At 35.0% G+C, this 24,673-nt stretch overlaps 1 protein-coding gene across 1 annotated transcript in view; it reads right to left on the minus strand.

Moving 5' to 3' along the window:
• Window positions 1-670: 670 nt before the first annotated feature.
• RSRC1 (arginine and serine rich coiled-coil 1) overlaps window positions 671-24,673 on the minus strand; it is a 282,043-nt gene continuing 258,040 nt past the window's right edge. Inside the window, exons 8-10 of the mRNA XM_087818356.1 lie at window positions 8,775-8,883; window positions 1,804-1,956; window positions 671-1,173 (exon numbers count right to left, since the gene is read on the minus strand). Coding sequence (XP_087674482.1) covers window positions 1,081-1,173; window positions 1,804-1,956; window positions 8,775-8,883 — 355 coding nt within the window. The 3' untranslated portion in view covers window positions 671-1,080. The remainder of the gene's footprint in view (window positions 1,174-1,803; window positions 1,957-8,774; window positions 8,884-24,673) is intronic.

A 24,673-nucleotide genomic window follows, 5' to 3' on the forward strand; every position in this document is an offset into this window, starting at 1 on the left:
AAACACATGTGTTATCAGCAGTCTCTTTTCCATACCTTTTGCAATTAAGTGGAAGCTCTTTATATTTTTCATTTTTAACAGGGATTAGAATTTTAGTAGTTTCAGAAATATAAAAAAGATACCATTAGGTGTCCTATAGACTGGTAATCCTATCCTCAAAACTTTTCATGTTTATCTTGTGTTCTGAGGTACAGTCTTCATAGAGGCTAAATCAGAGTGAGGCCAGACAACAGAACAGAATAGGAAAGGGGAATATTTATGTCACCTGTTGAAAAGTAGTTTTGTAAGGCAAGGCCTGAAATCCGTGTCTCTGGCATGTTCAGTATGGAATGCATAGCTGATTTTCATTCAGCTACTGGAGAAAGGTATTCTACAAAATTAAAGTTAGCTGGCTTCCTCTACAGGAACAGAAGATGGCTAAGTAAGACTGAAGGGAGAGCTCTTACCTGTTTTCTCAGAAATGACTTCCGTATCACGGGTATTTGGCCAACTGGTTAGGTCTAGCTTGAGCATGTGATTTCTAGAAGAATGAGCTGGGATCTGCTAACATGTTTAAAAGGAGCCCTTAGTAAAATCTGATCTCTAAGCAGTAAATCATCGATTTATTTGATTTTCAAGAAATTTTTTCAATAAATATGTTATTCTTTAAATATTAACATGCTCATTCTGCTTAGATTGTTAAGAGTGCTTTTTATTGTGCCTAAAATTTCCCAGTAAGGTGAAATAAAATATTGAAAATGGTTTCATAAGACATGGAAGATGAAGTCTTTAAATGACAACCTAATATGTTAAAAATATACTTAGAAACACTACTGTGTGCTATTTATTTTAACAGTGATATTTTTAGAATTAGCTTTATTAACAGTAGGGCATTTTCATGCATTCCTCAATTTTACACTAGTTTTAATATTCACAATGTTTAAGTTCAAATCAAGAAATATTCAAGCTGACATGAAAAATGAATACAATAGGATTACCTTTTTATATAATTGGGTCAATTCTTTTTCAGAGTAAAAAGTTAAATTGGGATTTAAAAACCTGTATTTCCAATGTTGCTGTTAATTCAACCATATGTATTATTTAGGCCACAGGACTGCCCATTAGCCTCTCTTGTCGAAGAGCAATTAATCTCTTGAACCACTTTTCCTCAGCATCAGCTTTCTCAATAAATAACTGAAATAAAAAAAGAAAAAAATGTTATCTTTTCTGCCAATCACTTGGGTTTGACCTTACATGATGTAAATCACTTTTATAAAATATATTTTTCAGCACAAGATTTGGATACTGTTTAACTCCTGATGACTTCTTAACTGAAGATCATCTATTTGGAATTAATAATGATCAGGTAATTTTGAAGTAAAAGAACTAATATCGATATCATTTGGTTAACAATTCCATACTGTATTTTGTGAAGTTCATTTCCTACAATCTTTCTGAGGGACCGAGTGAAATGACACCATTTCTCAGAAGACAGATACATCTGTGACATACTCATAGTCAATGAACCATATAGAGCTGAGCTGGAATTAGATCTTTTAGTGCCTGATTAAAAACAAAACAAAACTCTTCTTTTTGCCTGTTTTTCTTAGCCATAGAAAGACTGCTTCCAGAAGTCAGGAAACGTGAGTTGGACATACTATATTCAAATACATGTAACAGCTCTAAGGACTGGGGGTCAGCTGCCTATTTTTAGCAAATCAGGACATATGAATCCATTTCCTTCAATGGTCTTCTTGTTGCCAAAAGAGTCTGAATTTCAGTCAACTAGACTTCAATAGACAGCCTTATGTTTAGGGATCTTACATTTGGATGAGCCAGAGAATTGTCATCTTGGTACTTGATAGCAGTAGGGATGCTACTTGGGTCTGTTTCCTTTTCATTACTGGGTAGTTCAGCAGCTACTGATGCTGCTCCTGATGCTGCAGTTGCGTGCTTCACCTCGCCAGGTTCCACTGACTGAAACATAAAACTCATATTATAAATTGTATCACAATATACAATCAGAATTTTCCTTTAATAATATTTCTGATTTTGAATAATAATTGCTCAATAGTCTCCTTTGAGATGATACTAATCACAAAAAGCTCCAGGTTATTAAATAATTATTCCTAAAACAAGCAAACCAATACAAAAACATTGGGAAAATGTTTATCATTTCTTATGATCAGCATAATTTTCTCAAGAAATTGGTACTGTGAGTCTATCCTATTGAAAAAATGTATATTTCATATATGTAAATTCATAGGTTACTTTTTAAAATAACAGTCTTACTGAGATATAATTCACATATTACAAATCATGTAGCTTTTAGCACATCCAGAGAGTTTTGTAACCATCACCACAAGCAACTTAAACATTTTCATCACCCTCCACCAACTCCATACCCGTTGGAAGCTACTGCTCCCCATCTCTCCCCAACCCTCCCATCCCTAGGCAACTGCTAATATGTCTGTCCCTATGGATTGCCTATTCTGGACATTTCATATATAAGAAATCATACAATATGTGTGTTTTTGTGTGTTACTGGCTTCTTTCATTTAGCAAAATGTTTTCAAGGCTCATCCATGTTATATTACTTATAAGTACTTCATTCCATTTTATTGCTGAATAATACAGGCACTGCGTTAAGTGCTGGGGACAAAAAGACTTACAAATCATTGTTTCTGCCTGGAAAGAGCCAGCAGTGTGTGCTAACTCGGGGTTATTCCAATATTTCCTTCCCTAAGAAAGGAGAAAGCCAGGGAGTAACTGACTAGCAGCAAGGTTTCAGGGATAATACAAAATGGGTTAGATAAGAAGCTGAAATCAAAATTTTTTAAAAATCAAGGCAATTGGAAGAGTAATTCAACTTTTAGATTTTTTTCTATACCTACTGGTTCTACACCTATTGTTTTTCAATTTTCATTTTCTCTTTGACTTGTCTACTTCTGAACACTCGCTTCTCCAAATGAAGGGCAAAACAGATTTCACTGTGCAAACCATCCAAAAATGAACATGCATGAATGAGTTAATCCTTTCCTAGAATAACTTATCTTAGAATTAGAAATCCATCTATTTAACCAGTACTTATTGAGTGCCGCTACTTGCTGAGTACTGGGTAAATAGCTATGTTCCCTGTCCCAATTGGAGATTACATTTTCCTGATGGGACTGACAGACGGCTAACAAATAAATACCAAGATAAATACATAATCACAAATTGTAAGAAGTGACATAAAAATGTTTAAGAAATATCCATTCAATTTGATTTGGCAGTTTTAGTCTCATACTCTGGAGCCAATACTTTTCCCCCAGGTCTCAAACATTTCTATGCCTCTAACATAGTGGGCTTAGAAGACTCACAACCCTAATATAAATGATGTCATACTGACTCTCTATAAAACATAACAGTAAACCCAACATTCTTCAGAGGGAAAATGGGAAGTATTTTAATCCAGTGAGGTCCAGGATATCATTTTTTGGTATCTATGCTGCTGTGCAGAGCATATAAGAGTGTGCCATTCTGCATATTTGAGCCATTCTTTGTTAGGGCTTAGCTAGAAGACTGGCTGTCTGTGTGGAACTGCCTTGACAAACTGTGGTGTGATGTTATTCTAGTTGCCAAAGGTATGGCAGAGGTAACATTTTATTATAAAAACCAAGTAATCTCATTCTATTTTTACCTACACAGTACATATTTCTTTGAGAAGCTCTTATGCACACATAAGTGAAGTTCTCAGAAGTTTGAATCAGAACAAGGAAGTTATTATTTAACAATACATAATTAAAAATGTGTGAAAAAAACCATTAATTGTTTCTTGATTTGAGAAAAACTGTTAGAGAAAATTTGACTATTTAAAAACCCTCAATATGGCCACTATCAAACATCCGGCTTTGAGTAGTACTGCCACCTGGTGGTTCAGTTTGGAAAATATTGTTTTCAAATTGTACTTCCAAGTTAAAGGACAAATTACCCTCTTTAAACATAGGCAGATATCTGTCAGATATACCAATTTTAGAGCTGAATAACTGGTAATAAGATTATTACATACAGCAGTTTGAAAACAAGCTGCATCTTGTTCCTGAAGGTGAGGATATAGCAGGAGCTATCTGATTATCTACTCACAAGAGAAACATGATTGCAGAGGGTGCAACTAGTTAAATCGATATGTGTTCAGATGACACAATGTCTAGCACGTCATTAGTAACAGCTACTTTTCTGGTAACAGCTCCCTAGCTTAATTAGTGGAATTAACACAGATAAAGAAAGACTCTACCAACAGAAGGGATGGACAGTATAGAAAAGCCTTTTTCAGAGATACAAACTTTATACCAATGAGTATAGAACTTTCCAGGAAAGAGATATGTTGAAACTTGGGTCATGGGTAATTTAGTCCTCAGGAGAGTCTTTGCTATGCATCAGGGATACCCTAGCATGTCTCCCTGTGATCTGGATGAAACAGTCTTCAAGATAATTTACCTCCCTGTGCTAAGTAATCTCCTAATAAATAATTCAGCTTCTTGGGCATCCTGAATTCCTAGCTTATACTGCAGACACAGACATTTTAGAAACTAAAAAGGATATCACTTTCTAAACTAATAAATTGGTCCTCTGTTTTATATTACAGTCGAGTGTGAATTTATTCATTGTTGGCCCCTCACTGCTCTTCTGATCATTTTGAAATGCAGTGACTAACAAAAGTTCAGTGTTGGATGGCTAATCCTATTGTATATTCACCAAGGTAAATCCTTCTTCTGAGGCTTTTTAGCATATTTCCCTGTTGGTGCCACTTACCATATTTCAATGTATGCTTTCTTTATGCTACAACAGGGAAGGTGCATTGAGTTCACAATTATTAGAGACATTTGGTTAGTAGGAAAAATGGGCTCTGAAGTTGGATAAATTTAGTTTAGATGCTGCTTCTTGTCATTTACTAGCACTTTGACCACAGGTTAGAAAATTTGCTGAACTTTGGCTTCCTTAGCTATAAATATGGGATATTAGATAAATATATATGTTAAACCTCTGGTATAAATGGCAGCCGTTAAGTTAAAAAAGTGGGGCTAGGATACAACATTGTTTCACATCATTTGCTCTGTGCTTTAATGTTTCCAAAATGCTATGTTGAAACAAACTGGTCCAAAGCTGATGTCTGTACAGGAAACCAGCAAGTTTAAAGCTGTGTAAAGCTATGAAGTAATTTTTAACTATTTGCTAGTAATGCAATAGGTCACCAAACCTCCAATGAGGAGAATATTAGGGTCTAGAAACCACAAAAAAACCCCTGGCCCAACCAAAATGGGAATCCTTGTGCGTACACTTCCTCTTAAGGCCACAGACAAATACAGCCCTCAGTATTCAGTAACAGGAGGCGGGCGGGGCAGGAGCAGGAGGAAGAGGCGTAGCGAACAGCTGTCATTCTGGAGTGCTTCCTATAACTGTTCTATGTAAAGTATCTTGCTTATCTTTTAAAAAACCTCTGCCATGGGTATTATCCCCATTTGAAGATAAGAAAGCCAAGGTTTAATAAGTTTTCATAGCTTAAGGATGTAGAGCCAGTAAGTATATGGCAGAATCAGAAGAGTGTGGTTCCAAGTCTGTCTGACTCTACACTTCATGCTTTTGACCACTGACTCCCAATTGTTAAACCCAAGATGTCTGCAATTTGGTTTTGATTTTGAAGGAAATAAATAAAAATGTTGGTAAAATCTTTTAACTAAATATATTTCTAAATGCCTCAACTCACAGTGCTGAATTAATAATATTAAAAGGCAGTTTTTGCTTCTCTTTCGTACTTATCCACCCTAGAACTAGCTAATTCTAGGCTTTCCAGAATTGATTTTATTGCTTTCTATGATTATTGTGAAGAAAAGCCTGTTATAAACAAAGTTGAAGCAGAAGATGGATTTCCTGCACATAGATTTAAAAAGTATCCTTATGAAATGGAGAGGCCCCTGTTCTGTCTTAGTTCTCTCAATTCCTAATGGTAGCATCTAAATTAGAAGTGCAAAAAAACCACAAATGGCTATATTGAAGGTGAGAGTAAATTCCAACTCAGCACTAAAAACTAAAGACAGAAACTTTAATAATAAAAATAATTAATAATAGTGTTCCCTTTGATCTGAGATCTACGTGAAATTCCTTTATATTTGTCCCATAGGAAGCCATTTGACTATATAGGGTTTTGTTGTAGATTTGGAAAAGAGAGTTTTTCTCTGGGACTTAGTTATTGTAAGATTAATAACCTATAGGGAAGTAATCTTTCTTTAAAACAAATCCTTATCTGAGGATATGTTCATTGATTTGAGATAGACAGATGATAGAGAGACAGAGAGACAGAGAGACAGAGAGACAGACAGACAGACAGACAGACAGACAGACAGATAGATAGAAAGAAACATCGATGTGAGAGAGAAACATTGATCAGCTACTTCCCGCACGAACCCTGACTGGGGATGGAACCCCTAACCTAGGTATGTGCCCTGATCAGGAACCAACCCACAAACACAACCTTTTGGTGTATGGGACGAAGTGCCAACCAACTGAGCCACTCAGCCAGGGAGGGAAGTCATCTTTAAAAACTTTTCTAGGGGATACAATGAGGTAAAAACATTACTAATCATGAATTCAAATATATAGATAGTATTACATTTATACATTTCAAAAGGCTTTTAAGGTGAAACCAGATGTCTAAGAATTTCTGTGTTTCTCAGCAAGAGGCCTGCTTACTGGTGACCATGGAGAATTGGGAAAAATAAGGGGCATATCAGAGAAATGTAATGGGGTAAAGAATTCGTATTTAAGATAGATTGAGCACCTACAGTAGACGTTTTCAAGCACTATGCTTAGTTTATTGAAAGCAGTTATTTAGATATCAAATAATGTACATGCAAGAGTATGTTATTTAAAAATAAACATTAGATCAAGAACTATGCTAGTTATTTGATAATCATTATATTCAAACCTCAACAACTCTAAAATGTAGGATTTATTAACTCCATTTTATGAATTTTGAAGCTGAGGCCCAAAGAGGTTGAGAGGCTTGCTCAAGATCACATATCACAGCAGGAAGCGTGGGAGTTAAGATTCAAACTCGGATCTCACTGAGTCCAAAAGCCCATGTTCTTTCCACTGTATCAAGTAGGCTTTTGATCAATTTCCTTGCTCACTGCCAATTTCACTAGTTATTGGAACTACTGCTAGTATTAGTATCTTTGAGGAAGGAATGAAATTAAAAATAGTTTTATTACAGTAGTAATTAGAACCAAACAGGAAAAAGTTGTTTAGGAGAAAAACCAGTGAGTGAATAACTATAGAGGAATAAGTATTTCCACTGAAAGAAAATACTAATTTATCTTACGCAAGTTATGGGAGAACTGGGAAGTCTGGGTGAACTTCACAAAAGAAAGATTAGGAAAGTAAATTTTTAAAATAAATTAAATTAAAGCAGGACATATAAATGACCTTTTAATATGTAAGAGGAAAAAACTAATTAAATAAATTTTAAATGTAAGAGTAAAATATTAAATAAAATGGACAACTATCTTTATAAATGTCCATTTCACAACTCCATGTTTTAGGAGTTGGGGAGGCAAACTACAAAAAGTTCACATGAAATCAAAAGGACAAGGCGGGGAGCATGGACTAACCAAGGCTGTATAATGCTGTGTGCCCTGTATGCAGCGCATACTCAATTCATGTCTCCAGACTGAAGTATTTTTTGAAGTATATGGTAATTGAAAAGATGTTCATTTCACTAGTAGCAAAAGAAGTGCTAATGGAAATAGAAAAGGTCAATTTTATCCTATCAGGCCAGTAAACATGAAAAAGTCTGAAAGGACTTTTTGTCACCCAGGGTGTGGGAGGCAGACATTCTTTGCACTTCTGGGTGGCATTTGAATTGTACAGCTTTTCTGGAGGCTGACTTTGGGAACACTTATGAAAATAAATAATATTAACCATTAACAAGTAACTAATCTTGAAAAATTTATCTTAAGATGATAATAATGGATATTTGCAAACATGTAACACCTCCAAACTGACAACCACTTAACACCTACAAAGTTACAACTCCTTAAATATCTAATGTCAGAGAAAAAAAAATATGATTGACACATCCACCAGTGGAATATTATACAGTCATTAATATATTTATAGATGTAGAATATTTTTGAGTAATTGATAACTATACCATGTTTTTGTTATATGCAGATTACTAAAGATAACATGTATTTAATAGTAGAAAGACTTTTCCTACCAAAGGAACATATATTCCTTAATTATGATTGAAAACACAAAATATTCAACAGAAATAAAATGCTAATCAAAGCCCCTTTTACTAGAGTTGAATAAGTTATATCCATCTGGGCAAGAGTGTACATAGATCTATGTTACTATATATGAAGATATATAATTTCACTGTTAAAGCCTTTTTCTAACTTTTCTCTAGCAATGTCAATTCAAAAAGTAGATATATACACTTGAAAAGAAAACCATGTATTATGTTCATGAAATGCATATTGTTATAGAACTGTTGTGTTGACATTTTGTCTTTTCAGTGAATTTTAAAATAAAAATGGCATCAGACACATTTTTACAGTACATTTTTTGACAAGTTAAACTTAAACTGATTCTCACTGGTTCATTCTCTCTCTCTCAATAACATGCTGACACTCTCGCACCCTACTTCATCTATCTATTAGAAGAAGCACTTACATTTAAGTGAAATCCATTAATAAAGCATCTCTTCAGTTGGAATCTAAAGGCTTATTCATAACGCCTGGATGAAAACTTACCTTTTTGACTTCTTTACTTGATCTGAATGTCTGCTGAACAAAAGAATCACTTTCAATGGCTTCAATTTCTTTTACTCTTTTTACTTGTTCTACCAGGGTGGTTTGCTCTAAAAAAGAAAGGGGGGGTATAATGTCGGTGTATTTTGGCATATAAGCTTGTTAATGACACTCTACCTAAGTGGTGTTCTTTCTTTCTGTGAAGTAATTTGGACTTACAAAATTTAACTGGATGAAAAGAAAAACTTAACTGGATGAAAAGCTAGAGTTATAGTTAAGCTATAGCAAGAAACTTTTCTTCCCCTAAGATCCTCAAATATTACGTTCCTACACACTAAGACTCTCACCCTAAGACCTAAAACATTGCTGAGAAGGCTCTGCTATAATGATCTAAGCTAATCTGAGCTAATCCAGTGGGAGAAGTTTAAAAAAACAAGCAAAAAACCCTACCCCCTCTATTCTGAAAATACATATAAACGGAATAAGAACGTTAAATCCACCTGTACCCATCACTCAGCTTCTATAATCATTATCTTTCTGTTACTCTTAATCTATCTATCCATCACCACTCCAGTTCTTTTTTGGGTAGACCTGGAATATTTCAAAGTAAATCCCAGATTTCATCGCATGTTACCCCTAAGCATTTCAGTAGTCATCTCAGATAGGGCTTAAGAAAAAATAACAAACAGCAACATAACTAAAATACCATCTTCACATCCAACAAAATTATCAACAATTCCCTTAATATCACATTATACAGTCCACAGATTGTCCAGAAATATGTCTTTTTACACTTGTAAAAAGTGGCTTGTTTGAAACAGGGTCCAAACAAGTTCTACACATTCCACTTGGTTAATAAGTATCTTAAATCCCTGTTAATCACTTTCAGTCCACTGTCCTACCTTTCATTGCCATGTACTTACTGAGGAAACTGGATAACTTATCCTTTAAAAATTTCCATGCTCTGGATTTGGCTAATTTTTATTCTCATGGTATCATTTAACATGTTCCTCTATCCTTCATAGTTTGTGTGAACCAGCAGTGAGATCGGGAGGCTTGGTAAGATTCCGTTTCACTCTCTTTTGATCAAGAACCCGTCACAGGTGGTGCTGTGTAATTCCTATAAAGTCCCATCAGGATGTGCTTGTCCCACGTTCAGTGAGGTTAAGATGGAGCAGGAGGTCCCAGGTGATGGCAGCCTGACCCTTCTATTACAAAGTTCTCCATCAACCTTTCACTTACAGATTTTAGCAGATATTCATGTTTATTGCTTAGATTTATCATTTCATTAGAGGTTGCAAAGTGGTGAGTTTCTAATTCTATTAGTTTAAAATTTCTTTATGTTTCTTTTTAATCTTAGAATTTATCCCACTGATGAGCTGTCAAAACACTATGCATTAAAGTCACTTGAAATAACTCTCCATGTGATCATGCTATAATGTGATATACAGTTAGGTTAATTTGTTTCAGTTCATTTTTGATTTTTAGGTTTGGCTTTGTTTTACTGTCCTTGTGGTTAATATTTGTTTTTTAACTGCATAAAACACATGGTTCTAAAGTAAAAATGTAAAACATCATTCAGAGAAGTGTAGGTTTCCTTTCTGTGCCCATTCCCCTAATTCTCCCTTCAATCCACAGGCAATTGTTTTTATTAGGTTTTGGTTGTTACCCTTCCATTGTTTATTTCTGAAACTATAAGTATACATATTCTCTTCTTCCTTACACAAAATAGCACACGACACATTCCTATGTATATTACTTCTTTCACTGAACACTACGTCTTCACTACCACGCCACAGCAGCACAGAGACAGCCTCATTCTCTTTTATAGCTGTATTAATCTATTTAAGGATTTATGATAACTTTTCCCACCAGTGCCCCATTGATGGTCATTTGAGTTGTTTACAGTCTTTCGCTTTTACAATTAGTGCTTTAATAAACAGCCATGTGCATGTGTCATTTCAGATATATTTTTTTTCACATGCTAGCTGGGCAGGAAAAATGCAATATTATGGTTCACATCCCTGCTGTTTAAACTCTTGTTCTAAGCTAATATAAATATATAGTGAAATCAGAAGCTACGGTATAATCAGCTAAGGCATCTAAAGATGTTGCAGTTTTAGACTGTGGATAATAGCTGGATTTACTTTCTAAAAAACAAATGTAATAACTGGTAACTAGAACGTGGAATTATTTGCATCAAAGTAATACTTACATCCCAGAGATCTAGGCTGAAATGTTATAGAAAGTATAGAAATGGTTATGTTAAATGTTATAGAAAGTATGAAAACAATTTGGTTTCATTAGTTCAAATATAATTATATAGTCTCATGCAAGCTCCAGTTTCTTTAAGGCAAAGATAGTGCTTCCAAAGGTGTGTCCCTGACAACTGAGAAGAGTATTTTCTCATGTGAGAAGTCATGCATGGAATGTTTGGACATGACAGCCGCCAGAGCCAGCACTCCCATCTTTGGAAGAATATATTTTCCTCATAAAAGGAAGCACTGTTAGAGTATCATGGAAGAGCTAATAGCTCCACATGCTTCAGAATAAAAGCTCCTGTGGATTTTAATTATGCAATGTACTAATTTGGCATGTGAAATGAGATGAGTCTTTGCTCAGATAATTTATTAATATTAACACATCCCATACCAGTGGATAACATTTTTATTAATGTTAATATAGCAGAGAAAGATTATAATGTACACCAGTTCACATGATTCAACTTTAATTTGTCAATATGAGAACAATTTGTTTGTATAGGTCTTAATTAGCTCACTATTATTTCACAATCACTAATTCCCAAGTGGAGTCAAATATTTCTGACTTCAGGATGATGTCTCATATGTATCAACTGTTTGACCCTCTGGAATTTTTCTTTAACATGCTCTCATTTGGATTTACAAAGCACATCATTAGTATTAAATGTCAGAGGTAAGCTCACAAACAGTATTTGATGTATAAAACTTACAGTGTTCGTAGCTTTAAATATGGACATACAACCAGCCAGTGTGTTTAACAAAGTAGCAGTGAAGAAATTATAAAGAAAGGAAGGAGAAAGATGAGAGAAAAACAGAACATTATCTTTGTGTATTTTAGCGATCATCCAGGACTAACAAAGTGACAGGGCAGATAGGGGAAAGCCAGTTTGCCTGCCTTACAATCTGAAAATAAATCAACATAGCTTTTACCTTTCAATGTGGGAACCGTTTTACTGGTGACATTTAAATGAAAGAGTATGATATTTAAATTAAAGAGTAAAGGTGATATTTAAATTAAAATTTGAGAGATTGGTGGGAGATTTACATTTTCAGCCTTATAATAGCTCTGCTCCACACTGTCTGAAAACAACAGGCATAAAAACATTTTAAATTTTTTCATACTCCAAATCCTAATATCAGTGTCCACAAATGTATGTCTTGAATATAAGCCTATCATTTTGGGAAGCAGAATAAAACACATCAACACTACAGACTAAACTGTTTCGAATTCAGGTTAAGTTATACATGCCAATTTGTCATTTAAAAATTTGGTACCAATTTTAAGACTGAGAAAATGTGAATGAAAACTAGCCATTGTTTATATAGTTGGTATGAATGCCTAGCATACAAAGTATCTTGCGTTCATCAACCATGAAATAAAAATAAAAGTGACAAAGTTACTGGGATAATTAAAATTATAGGATTTAAAAAATATTAAAGTGGTAAACATGAAGGAAACTCTAGCACTTGATGTTTTTTGATGAACATACTACTGGTAAATATAATGACTTCCATAGGTTGTGTGTAAGATGTCAGTAGAAGGGAGGCAAATTTCATAGTAGTAAAGTAAAAAATAACGGAATCAGAAAGCTAAGTCACTACAGACTAAAACAATCAATACTAACTCATTGCATGGAAAATCATTTTGCTCCTTTTGTGATGAAAAATTAAAATAAGAAAATTTTTTAGTTACTGCTGATGTTATATTCTAAAAATTAGGCTCACCTGCTACATCAAGTTATATATTTTACAATTTCACAGGGTAAAACATTTACAAAATTTTCTTTTAAAATATTATCAGATGGTACACAAATTGAAAATTAGTCAGTAGAGATGACAAAGTCCAATATAAACCTTTTACTTGAAAAGACAAAATTTTAATCTGCACAGCGTTTATAGATGATAAACATAAACTGACCTCTATATGGCAGCAATGTGCGGCTGCACACAGCAGATGGCACTATTACCCAAGACGAAATCATGGAATAAAAGAATGGGAGTTTCATGACAGGTATCTTACACATGAAAATCTCATCTTCAACGGACTCCTTTTGAATATTAATATTTTATGAATTTACCCAAAGTTAAAATGCATTTTATGTTATACAGAGTTTGGGTTGGTTGGCCTCATAGTTATTGAGTTACTTATGCTACTTTACTCTTCCAGGAAAAAAAGCATTTATATACTAATAGTACTGCTACAAATCCATGAATAAAACAAAAGGTTATCTTATCTCCAGTTTAAATTGACTCAAAATTTCGTCAAGAATGCAAATATCCATGAAACTCCTTTTATGAGTACAATATAGACACTGAAAACAAAATGTGCAGGTACTGACATGTGAGGCATTCTCATGTGCTTTACAACAATGAAAAAAAGCAAACAGCAGCAAACTGGCTAGTCAACAAATAAGGAAATAAACAAGTCAAAATCTGTAAACAAAACATCCCATGAAACTTACGTGAAATTCTAAAGTTATGAGCACATATTTTAACAAAAGACAGCCACTGATTTCCCTTTGAAAACAAAGCATACAAAGCACATATTAGAAATCCACCAACCCAACGTTTTAAGGTTGGGTTCATAAGTCCCATATCCCTGGCATAAATTTTCTGAACTGATATCCACAGATAATTTGAAAGATGAGAAAACTTCTCAAGTAGAATGTGGCTTGTTTATTTAGTCTTCTGGAAGCTTATGATGAGACTCCTGAAGTGTCTCTAACAACAACTTCCCTTGGATGGACTCCAAGGCAGACTCATCTTACATTAAACTGCTTTCCATAACAAATTCAGTTACAGGAATAACTTTAATGTGTGAGTGTGCCCATGAAGAATTTCTGATAAATAGTTTAGTAAGTGCAAGTGAATTGGGTATCAGGCTAGGATTTATCAAAAACAAAATCCACACGGAATACCTCTCAACTTTCTGAATCCTTCCTGTCATTTAAGGCCATGCCTAACACCTCCTTTTGGTGATGCTTCCTTTGCCACCTGTAAGAAAAGGGGTCTCTTCCATGATTCGTTTGGCTCTCCCCATATCTTGCCTTGCACTGATACTCATCTCTTCATGAATACGAAGCGATATTCATCGCTTCCTTTCTCCAGCTAGATGGACATACCTTCTTACGCCAACTCTAAGACTCAGTGTAGTGTGCTTTATTATTTAGTAAGCTGTCAATAAACATTTGTTGCAAAACTAAAAATTAGAGGAATTAAAGTAACAACTGAAAAACATTCTTCATCAGGGGGGAATGTCAAATTATCAGAAGTTTCTGTAACTTACAAAATTAAATGCCTCTGCATAGGAAATATAGTCAATCGTATTGTAATAACTATGTATGGTGCCAGTTGGGTACTGGAAATATCAGGGGAACACTTCATAAAGTATATGATTGTCTCACCACTATGCTGTACACCAGAAACTAATACAAAAGAATACTGAATATAACCCGTAAATGAAAAAAATATTAAATTTTTTTTTAACTGGTTAGTTTTAACAGCTACAGGCTTAGACTATCTGGGTTAAGCCCTGACTCTGCTGACTAGCGGTGTGACCTTGGGCAAGTGGTTCAAGCTGTGGTGGTCCCAGTTTTCTCCAGTGTGGCATGGGAATAATATCAAAACATCAGAGGATAGTTGAGAGGTTGATGGCATCCCTCCTTTCTTCACTTCCTGTCTCCTTCCTCAGTCCTGGCACATTCAATGTACCTGGCATTATTAGATGTATTAGGGTTTAGAAACAAGAGTTTCTTCTCTCATAGAGCTTATGTTTTAATGGGGGAAACAAATAATAAACATGTAAATAAACAATATAATATCAAGGAAAATAGAGCAGGGTAGAGAGCTAGAGAGGAGGAAGGGGGTTATTTCAGATGGGTCACCAGGGAAGAACTCTGACATGACTACATTACAGCAGAGAGAAGACTCATGGAAGGAGTGAATCGTAAAAATCTAGATGATACCTGTGCTCACTACAGGGCTAAGGGAGCATGGAGAGCCCTTAGTAGATGATTGATATTACTAGTAATAGTACTAGTAACTGTACCAAAGACATGGAAGTTGGCTAAAAAGTTTACATATAAACTTAATTTCAGAGCATATGGTTTGAAGATGGCAACCTTTTTTGAGTTCAGCTGGTAGTAACTAGCTTTGGCTCACACTTCTGTGGCATCCCCTGTGGTGTGGCAGCACTGTGGGAATGACCAGAAGAGGGCACAGGCCCGTGCACACATCTGAGAAGGCACAAAAGGCCCAGCTGAATTTTATCACCCACCAGGACCCTGGAGTCCACGCTGACTCACTGAATACTGCGGGGGGAGTGGGGACGCAGTGCTCTGCTGACACATGGCCTCCCCGGCTCCAGTGACTCAGAGGTGGGAGGTTCTGTCACTTCCTAATGGATGTCTAGTAACACAAACTGCCCCAAATGGTAGTTGTATGGTAGAAATCATGTTATAAATATAAAGCAAAAGTGTTTTAGTTTAGTGTCTGTAGGTCTACAGACAGTTTGTTTTGATCATCAATATTTAAAATGCCTTTCTAGTGAGGAAGGTCATAGCGGCAAATTTTTCATTTAAATGGTTGTTCAAAAGGCCAGATGAGCTGTTCCGGCAGCAGCAGTAGTAACTGCAGTAGTAACAAAAGCTTACATTTATGGCACTTTGCTGAGCTAAGCACTTCACGTGGACTACCTCATTTAACTATCACAACCATGAGAGAGACAGAACAATTATTATGCCCATTGTACAGATGAGACACTGAAGCTAAGTAGCCTTGGCCACGGTCACATCACTGTTAGCCATAGAAATGGGATCCAACCTCTGAACTGTGATCCACTCATTATTTCCTGGTAAAATAAATTCGTTACCCACACCTGCCAAACAACAAATTAGTTTTTTCCTCCTTCCCATCCATTTACAAGAAGTAATAAATGTTCTTGGTATTGTTCTTATTCTGCATTTTAAGGCTTATTCATTCAGTAAAGTACAATGTAGCTTTATTTGTAGAGGAGATGACATATATATTATCTTGGTATTCTGGCATTATCTTGATTACTGAAGTATATTTTCAGAATCTTTCACATTTGAAAAAGTTTTTAAAAAAATTATACATATGTCACATTCCAAAAGCCTTTATTAATAAATCAGAAAAAGTAAAGTTTTTAGGACACCTAGCATTCTTTCATTTAAGCCTGAAATCAATCTGAGTAGCTTCAGAGCTGCTCTTTACCTATTGTATAAAATTGTTGCTACAAAAATCTAGAATGGTTTTTTGTGAATTTGGCTAAACCAATAACCACTATGTAGTTCAACTACAGAGTACTGCCTTATGCTTATTTCAAATGTGATAAACATGGGTAGTCAAATCCACTTTAATAGAGTGGTAAGAAATAATCATTCCAACAAAGCTAATGCTACTGGAAGTATTCTTATCTTAATAGAAGAAAAATATAATTTGAGGTTTACCAGATTAATAGGGCAGAATACAAACTATGAAGTTGCCGTTTGCTGTCGATTTTAATTCTAGAATTCTTATTGACTCTAATTAAAATTCTGTAGATGGAAGCGTTATGTTTCTAAGGAATTTGCAGTGAATGCTGTCTGCCAGCCATCTCTAAACACCCCATAACCACACACAACTCGCCTGTCAGGAGAGCTAATGCAGACATCGCAGGGCACACCACATTTGTCACTGTGGCTAATATCAGAGATACGCAGCTCTTTTTTCTTAGCACACAAAAGCAAGATATGTAATTCAATGCTCAATTTACCCTTGTCTCGCAGGAGATTTTTCCCCGCTAATTGATAGAAATTAAGCCATTAATCAAGCCACTAGCCATCATTCAAACCAGAGAAGATGAATACAAACTTTCATCATAACCACCTTCCCCATTTTAGTGTTCATTAGCATTAATTTTTAATGCAATTATGCTATTCTTTTACGCTGAGCTCATAAATTACTGCTCTTTTGTTGCTGGCTGGCCTTGTAAAATCCAAACTAATGCTTTGTGCTCTGATCTTAAAGGCAATTACTAGGTTCTTCTATCTTTTATATCTTTGCATCCCCAATAACCTTTACATATAACGAACACCCATGACTGACTATGCCTGTTTGTTATTTTAATGCCTCCATATAAATCTCTGTGAACATATAAATGTAGTCAAATGTATGTATAACATACACACACACACATCACAAAATATAGACGCCATTATAAAAATAGGATCTCACAAATTCATATTGTAGTTTATATTCAGATATAAGGACTTCATTATGGTTTCTTAGAATTAAAATGTAATACATTATTATATTAAAGTTATAATTTTATAACAAAACAGAGAGAGAAAATAGGAATAGTGGCTGGCTATTAAAAACATTTCTAAGGGTCAAACAATTACTAAAAATAGAAAGAATAACTGAAACATCAAAATCCCTTAGCTCTTTTCCTAGGGTTATTGTTTCATGTTTAAATCCTTACTTTAAAAAATAACTGTGTTGAAACCTGAAAATTAATGAGATGAAAATGAAAAGTCCTGGAAAATAAAAGGAACCATTTACCCAGAAGTTTGTTTATAAGCATATAACATAACTCCATATTCTGATATTTTGCAAAGTGGATGCATCAGTTTATTAGATAGAGGATAACAGCAGAATGAAAAGGCAGAATTTCAGACACAAATACTGAACGAAGAGGCAACATCTCCACTCAGTCTTCCATCCCAGAGAAGGTGGAAAGATGGACTCTCTCTAGTCTCCCAGGAGCATCGGTCATGCTCATTCCTGGGTGCAGACAAGATAAAAACCTACAACTCTCTTCTTGTTTCATCCCAGTAATCCCAGTAATGCCTTTGCATTTGTTTGCAGGTTATGTTCTGGCCTCCCGCTAGCAAGAGGAAGGCTGCATATGTGGCATTAAGATCAATGAAATAAAACTGAATGGGAAAATGTCAGTAGCACTGGTGTTGGTGCCAGGTCAGTCACCTTTTGGAGATGCACAGTTTCTGCCTACCCCTAACACTATGGGATAGGGGTAAGGAATAGAGAGTATATTCAAGGAGTCATGTACCAAAGAAAAAAAAAGGTTGTGAATCATTAACTTATTAAGATATAAAGAAGGTGATGATCAGCTTGACTTATGTTTCCTCTCATGGCTAGTTTTTTTTTTTTTTAAATCAGATTTCATCTTTAATAGGAAGTTACACATGGATTAGAAGCAATGAGGCTTAATTCTACAGGGACTTGCTTCTCTGAACCAGGGAACTTGTTATGTCAGGATGAGGGGACAGCCTAAACTCAAGTCTTTTGTGATAATTCCTTTATGATGTCAGAAGCAAATGGGCGCCTAACATATATGTATTTGAACATTAAAGTTGTCGGTATAAAGTTTAAGTTCTAATGCCTCTTCTTATAAGCATTTTGTGTTTGGGCTCAGGAGCTTAGAGAAGACAGTCCATGGCTCCACATGCCTTTATTTCTCGGAACATACAGATGGAAATGTTGGGGTTCATAAACAGAAACTGAAATTAATTCACCCAACATGTATTTAGTGCCTATATATATCAGGTGCTAGTGATTTCTGGTGGAAAATGACTTACTTTTTGCCCTCAGAGAGTTCATGGGCAAAATGAACTAAGTTTTATTTAGAATTTTTACTTGCAAGTAGTTATAAGCTGTTAAAAATAGGGATTTGTTGTGTTTACAAAGTGCTTTTGCATCTGTTATTTCACTTGATCCTGAAACAGATAGGATTTTTGGTAATAAATGATACCCCAATTTTTCAAATCAAATATTTGATACTCTCCATGATTTGAGAGATACTATGAGAGGCAGAGATGGGATATCAAACCAAGTCTTTGGACTTCAAATTCTGCATGCTTCCCCTTGCACCAGGTGGCTCCTTAGCCTTTGAATCTCTGATGGCCTTACATGATGAAGAGTTGTGATTGTTTATACTTATTTTAAATGCTTATTAAATTTATACAATTTTGATCTTTTAAACAGAGATGGGGTAGGGAGAATGGCAGTAGATGATAGAAAATATTAACTTTTCATTTTTAAAAACAGAGTGTAAGGGTTGAAGAAATCAATAAATATTTCAGTTGCAATTAAAAAAAAATACCTTTCTTGGGGTATAATTTATATATAATAACTACACTCACTTAAAGCATATAATTCATTAAGTTTTGACATATGTACACGCCTGTGTAACCAACACCACAATCCAGAGATAGAATATTTCTACTGCCACAAAAATTTATTTGTGCCTCTCTGTGGTCAATCTCTGTCTATACCTTGACCCCAGACAATCACAGATCTGCTTTCTGGCAGCATGTATTAGTCTGTGTTTTCTAGAATTTCATATAAATGTCATAGAATTTCATGTTTGATGTTTTTTTTTCACTTAGCATATTTTTTGTGATAGCTCTGTGTTGCTGGGTGTATCTGCTGTTTGTTCTATTACTGATAGAATATTCATAATTTGTTTATCTATTCACATGTAGATGGACATTTGTGTTGTCCCCAGTTTCTGGCTTTTGAGAATAGTTGCTATAATATTTATATAGAAGTTTTTGTGTGGACATATGTTTTCACTTCTTTAGGGTAAACATGTAATATTAAAATGGCTGGGTTATATCGTAGGTTTGCACTTCTCTGACAATTTGCTAATGCACTATTGCCCATACATTTATTTTTAAAAGTGTGCTCAAATCTTTTGTTCATATTTAATTAGGTTGTTTGTCTTCTTTTTATTGAGTTCCTTGTGTATAATGAATACACATCCTTTGAAAATATGTATTGCCAATAGTTCTCCCATTCTGTGACCTGCTTTTCTGTTCTTACTGGTGTCTATATTAAAGAGCAAAAACTTTTAAACTAAAAAAGTCCAACTTATCATTTTAAAAAATGATTTATGTTTTTTGTGTCCATCAAAGAAATATTTGCCTACTTTAAGGCTGTAAAGATTTTCTCCTATATTTTCTTCCAGGAGTTTTATCCTTTATATTTAGGTCTACAATACATTTCAAGCTAATTCTTATGTATGCCTGTGTAACCAACACCAATACGTCATAAGATAAGGGTCAATCTTCATTTTCCCCCATAAAACACTGGCTATCCAGTGTTTTCAGCACCATTTATTGAAAATAGTTTCCTCTCTTCATTGAACTGCTTTGGTACTTTCGCTGAAAATTAATTTGCCATATATATGAGGGTTGACTTCTGGTCTCTCTAGTCTGTTCCATTTATCTATATGTCTATCCTTATGGTAATCCACAGTCTTGATTACTGTAGTTTTACAGTAAGTCTTGAAATCAGGGAGTGTAAATCATCTGGCTCTGTTCTTTTTAAAAACTGCTTTGATTATTCTATCTTATTTGCATTTTATATAAAATTGATTCTTAGTAGAAACTTCTCTCCTAACACTGTACATTGAATTGTAGCATTACGATGCAAAATATAATATATAATAAAATTAAGTTTCAGGAATAAGCTGAAATATAAATGATTAATATAATTTTATCTAATTTGATACTCTCCAAATATTAGTTTGTTAGGTACAACACTTAAAATAAGAAAACAAAACAGTGCCAATTAATTAAATCAACTTTAAAAATAGTTTTTGGGGCTCATCAAGTTGTAAAAATGTTATTTATCACAAATAAATACTGCTATTTTAAATTTTATTTCTTCTGGTTTTAGAGTAAAAAAATGAGCCACATTCATGCTACTTTACAAAGGAGTTGCCATGTAAGATGATAATGGTTTAAATGACTATAAAATGTCGAGGGCAAGATTTTGTTTTCTATTGTTTTTGTCAATGAATGTAGTTTAGAAAACATAAACTACAGGTGTAACTGATGAAAGGAAAACCAGAAGGGAGAATAAAGGATGACAGACTAATAGAAGAAGCAATTTTTCAGGGACTGTAAAAAACCAAGAATGAGTACATATCTAATTGATTCTACAGAGAAGAAGGGAGAGAGAGAGGAAGAGAGAGAAACATTGACTGGTTCCTCCTGCATGCGCCCCAACTGGGGATTGAACTGACAGCCTGGGTATGTGCCCTGACCGGGAATCAAACCCATCACATTTTGGTGCATGGGACAAAGCTCCAACCAACTGAGCCACACTGGCCAGGGCGAGTGTATATGTTTAAGAGTCTAACTTACTTGGAGAAATTCTAACTGCACAGGGAACAGAACTGGGGTATGTAGATCCCAAACCAAATGGAAGAATAATCCCTACTCCTCAACTATTATTTAAGAAGCAACATACATACGCATCCTAAATTGAACTCTGAAGTCTGATATTATAATAGTCACTATATTTGGTCAATCATTTTGCCAATACTTTGACCTCATTATAGTTTTTCCTTCAAGAAATGTAAGTAAGACTGTTGGCTTTTAATCAAGAAAAACCCTAAAAGCCACAGTATCTATATTATTAAAATAGTGTGGGCTCTGTGTGTTTCTGTATGTTGAAATAGTTGGTCAAGCTGCATCGATAAATAATATGATTCTTATTTTGTTTAATTTACTGCTAACTTTGGACATGCCTGAAAACTCTTCCACGATGTTATGAAAATTATATGATAGTCATAGCTATGAATTATAATGCATAACTATATAACTTTTCAATTAAAATATTCTGGTGAGATAGCCCAATCATTTGATATTTTAAATTCTACTTTAAGAAAAAAAGGGTAGCGAACATTTAAGTTGGAAATCTCACATCAATAATCATCTTATCCCTTATAAAAATGGAGAAAGTTTCCATATTTTAGCCTATTTCCAATACATTATATCAATAAAGCAAATCACATCCAATTCCCACATTCACCATATTTAACTGAGGTATAAGTAGAGCCATTCAGCTATGATGAGGAGCAGAGTATAAACAAAGAAATAAAGGAATTAACAAATGGAAAATGAGATACATAATTTAGCTCATTCCTCTGTGACTTTGAGAGAAATCAGCTATAGGGACTAAGTAGTATTAACCATTCAATTGCTTCTAAAAGTGTTTTTTCATGACAAACAATGTTTCAAGTCATGAAGGTACAAAATAATAGGCAAGTCCAGCTCCACTTACAGGTGAAGTAAGTGACTGAAAATTTCTACTCTTAAGTTTTAGTTGCACAACTAACTATACTATCTAAAGCAAGTCTTCCCATTAAATTTCTATCTTCTCTTCTGAGTAAAGATATGGGATCTACTAAAGTGCAAATACGATCTCTGGATGGAGGAAGCACTTTAGCAGAGATGAGTTTATTGTTCCATGGAAGAGAACAGGGCGCTGTAGGACTGACACGTTCAGAGGAAGAAAGAATCCAGGAGATAAGGAACTGGCGATGTTAAGATCAGGACGGTGTGGGAGCTAAACCCTGGGAATAAGGTAGGACAAGGGGTTCTGAAGATGTGAGCAGAGGGAACAGGACCAAAAAAAAAAAGAAAGCGAGATGGTGACAGAGCATTTACAACAGTTCTGAGCTTCCCTGAAGACATGCCAGTGACAGCCAGTGGCTCTGGGGCATACTCTCTAACCACAGGAACATCATTTCTGAGCAGTTCATTCTTCACACATTTTAATTCTTATGGATCCACATCAATTACCAATATGTGATTGGTATTCTAAAGATCTGTGATCTTTGGGAATGGGGAGGTGACAGTACCAGTGGCAATCATTTTCTAGTATTTCAATTTCTGAGCAGAAAAATCTATAATGGATCCATACAAGTGAAGAAATTTATAAATCTCTTAAGGTGTATGTGCTGGTTTGTACCACCTGTAACTGAAATAACCAGGAAATATTACTTATGTTGGATATAAGCAGAGTATAAAAATGTTAAAAAATACGAATAAAATTCTAATGCATGAACACTAAGATTGACTACAAATATAAATTTTATATACACACACATATACAAATATGCTTAAATACTTCCAGGCCTACTTAAACTCATTTAATAAACCCAAACTGATAACATGTAAAAATATTAGCGCTAAAAATAAACCTTTGAAAATGAAAACACTGTGAATCCACAGTTAATTTTAAACATTTCAAGTAGAGTTTGTACAGAGTGACTCAGGGCTTGGTCTTGGCAGCCAGAGGAGGTCAATGATCCAGAGGCAGAGAGACGGTGATTAGTCAGACAGCAAAACGAGTCCCTGGAAGCAATTACTGTCCAACACATCAGAATTGGACCAAAATAGTCAGAAAAGAGATTTAGAAGATATGTTTCAGTGTCTCCCTGCTGTCCCCTTTCTAAAAATCTTATTTAGTAAACGCATTCATAAAGCCAGTGACTACCTCAAACAAAAAGTCTGCAAAAAGTCTTTGTTCAAAGGTGATGACTGAATAAAGGTTCTTCTAAACAAGACACGTTTACTGATTGCCAGGGAGGACGCATTTATTTCTTTGTGTCTGCTAGTCCGAGATTCTGCAAAACTGTAAGCTGTAAGAGAACCTGATCTGGTTCAAAAGGTCATCAACGACTCTGAAATTTCTTACAAAAAAGCAGCGGGCCAAACCAGAACCAAATATGTGTGACAGTCTAACAAGAATACTGTTTGGATTATACTAAGCATTCACAAAGAAATCTAGTATGTACTTGTTGTTGAGTGGTAGCCACTGCTGCTAAAGAATGTGGCATTCTTTTATTGGGGAGGGAAGCTCCTCTCTCTTTTTGGTAATATGGCAGATACTTGTTTATTGCCCTCAAGAATTGCTTAGGAGTACTTAAAAGAATCTTTCATTGTCCTTGAAACTACAAGATGATGACCTTTATAGGAGCAGGATTCTATTTCTATTTCTTTTCCAACCCATCATTCAATAGAAGTGACCACTTCCTTGTTACTGAAACTTTTTCATTTGGCTTCTATGATACCAGACACTCCTGGTTTTCTTTCTCTTCGCTGGTCACAATTCCTCCTTTTCCCATACTGGCCCCTCCATATGTTAGGTTGTCCCAACATTCAGCCTGGGCTCCTCCTTGTCTCTATCTTTAATCTCTATCTAATCCATAGCTATAAATGCCATCTATATGCTGATAACCCTCAAATCTTTAGATTTAGTCTTTAATATCTTTACCAAACTCCAGACCTTGATTTTTCTCTCTTACCCCCTAAATTTAAACTATCACTTTTCATTGGATCCCTATCACATTTAGAATAAAATTCAAACTCCATACACTTATTTACAAAACCCTACATAATCTGGCTCCCGTTAAACTGTTCAACCAAATCTCCAACCCTTGCCTCAGCCACACTGGCCTTCTTTGTGTACTTAAGCATTCTAGATTTGCTTGCCCTTAGGGACTTGATAGAAGCCGTTCTCTCCACCTAGAATGCTCTTTGCATGGCAACTCCCTTTTTCATGTTCAGATTTAGTTTAAATGCTAGGTCCTCAGGGAGGCCTCCCCAGAGCACTCAGTATAAAGTAGCCACAGGATACTCTCGAGTACATCGGGAGAGTAACCAGTTAATTGAGTGGCTATTAGAGGAGTCTAGGCAAGAGACGATGACTACCCAAATCAGGGATAGCAGAGAGGATAGAGACATATTTTAGATGAAGAATTAACAAGAAATTTCTTTAGGGTGAGGGAAAGAGAGGAATCAGGCTGATTTTCAATTTTCTGGA

Source organism: Miniopterus natalensis, chromosome 6, assembly GCF_054644295.1.
Source record: "Miniopterus natalensis isolate mMinNat1 chromosome 6, mMinNat1.hap1, whole genome shotgun sequence".
NCBI classification, from domain to species: Eukaryota; Metazoa; Chordata; class Mammalia; order Chiroptera; family Miniopteridae; genus Miniopterus; species Miniopterus natalensis.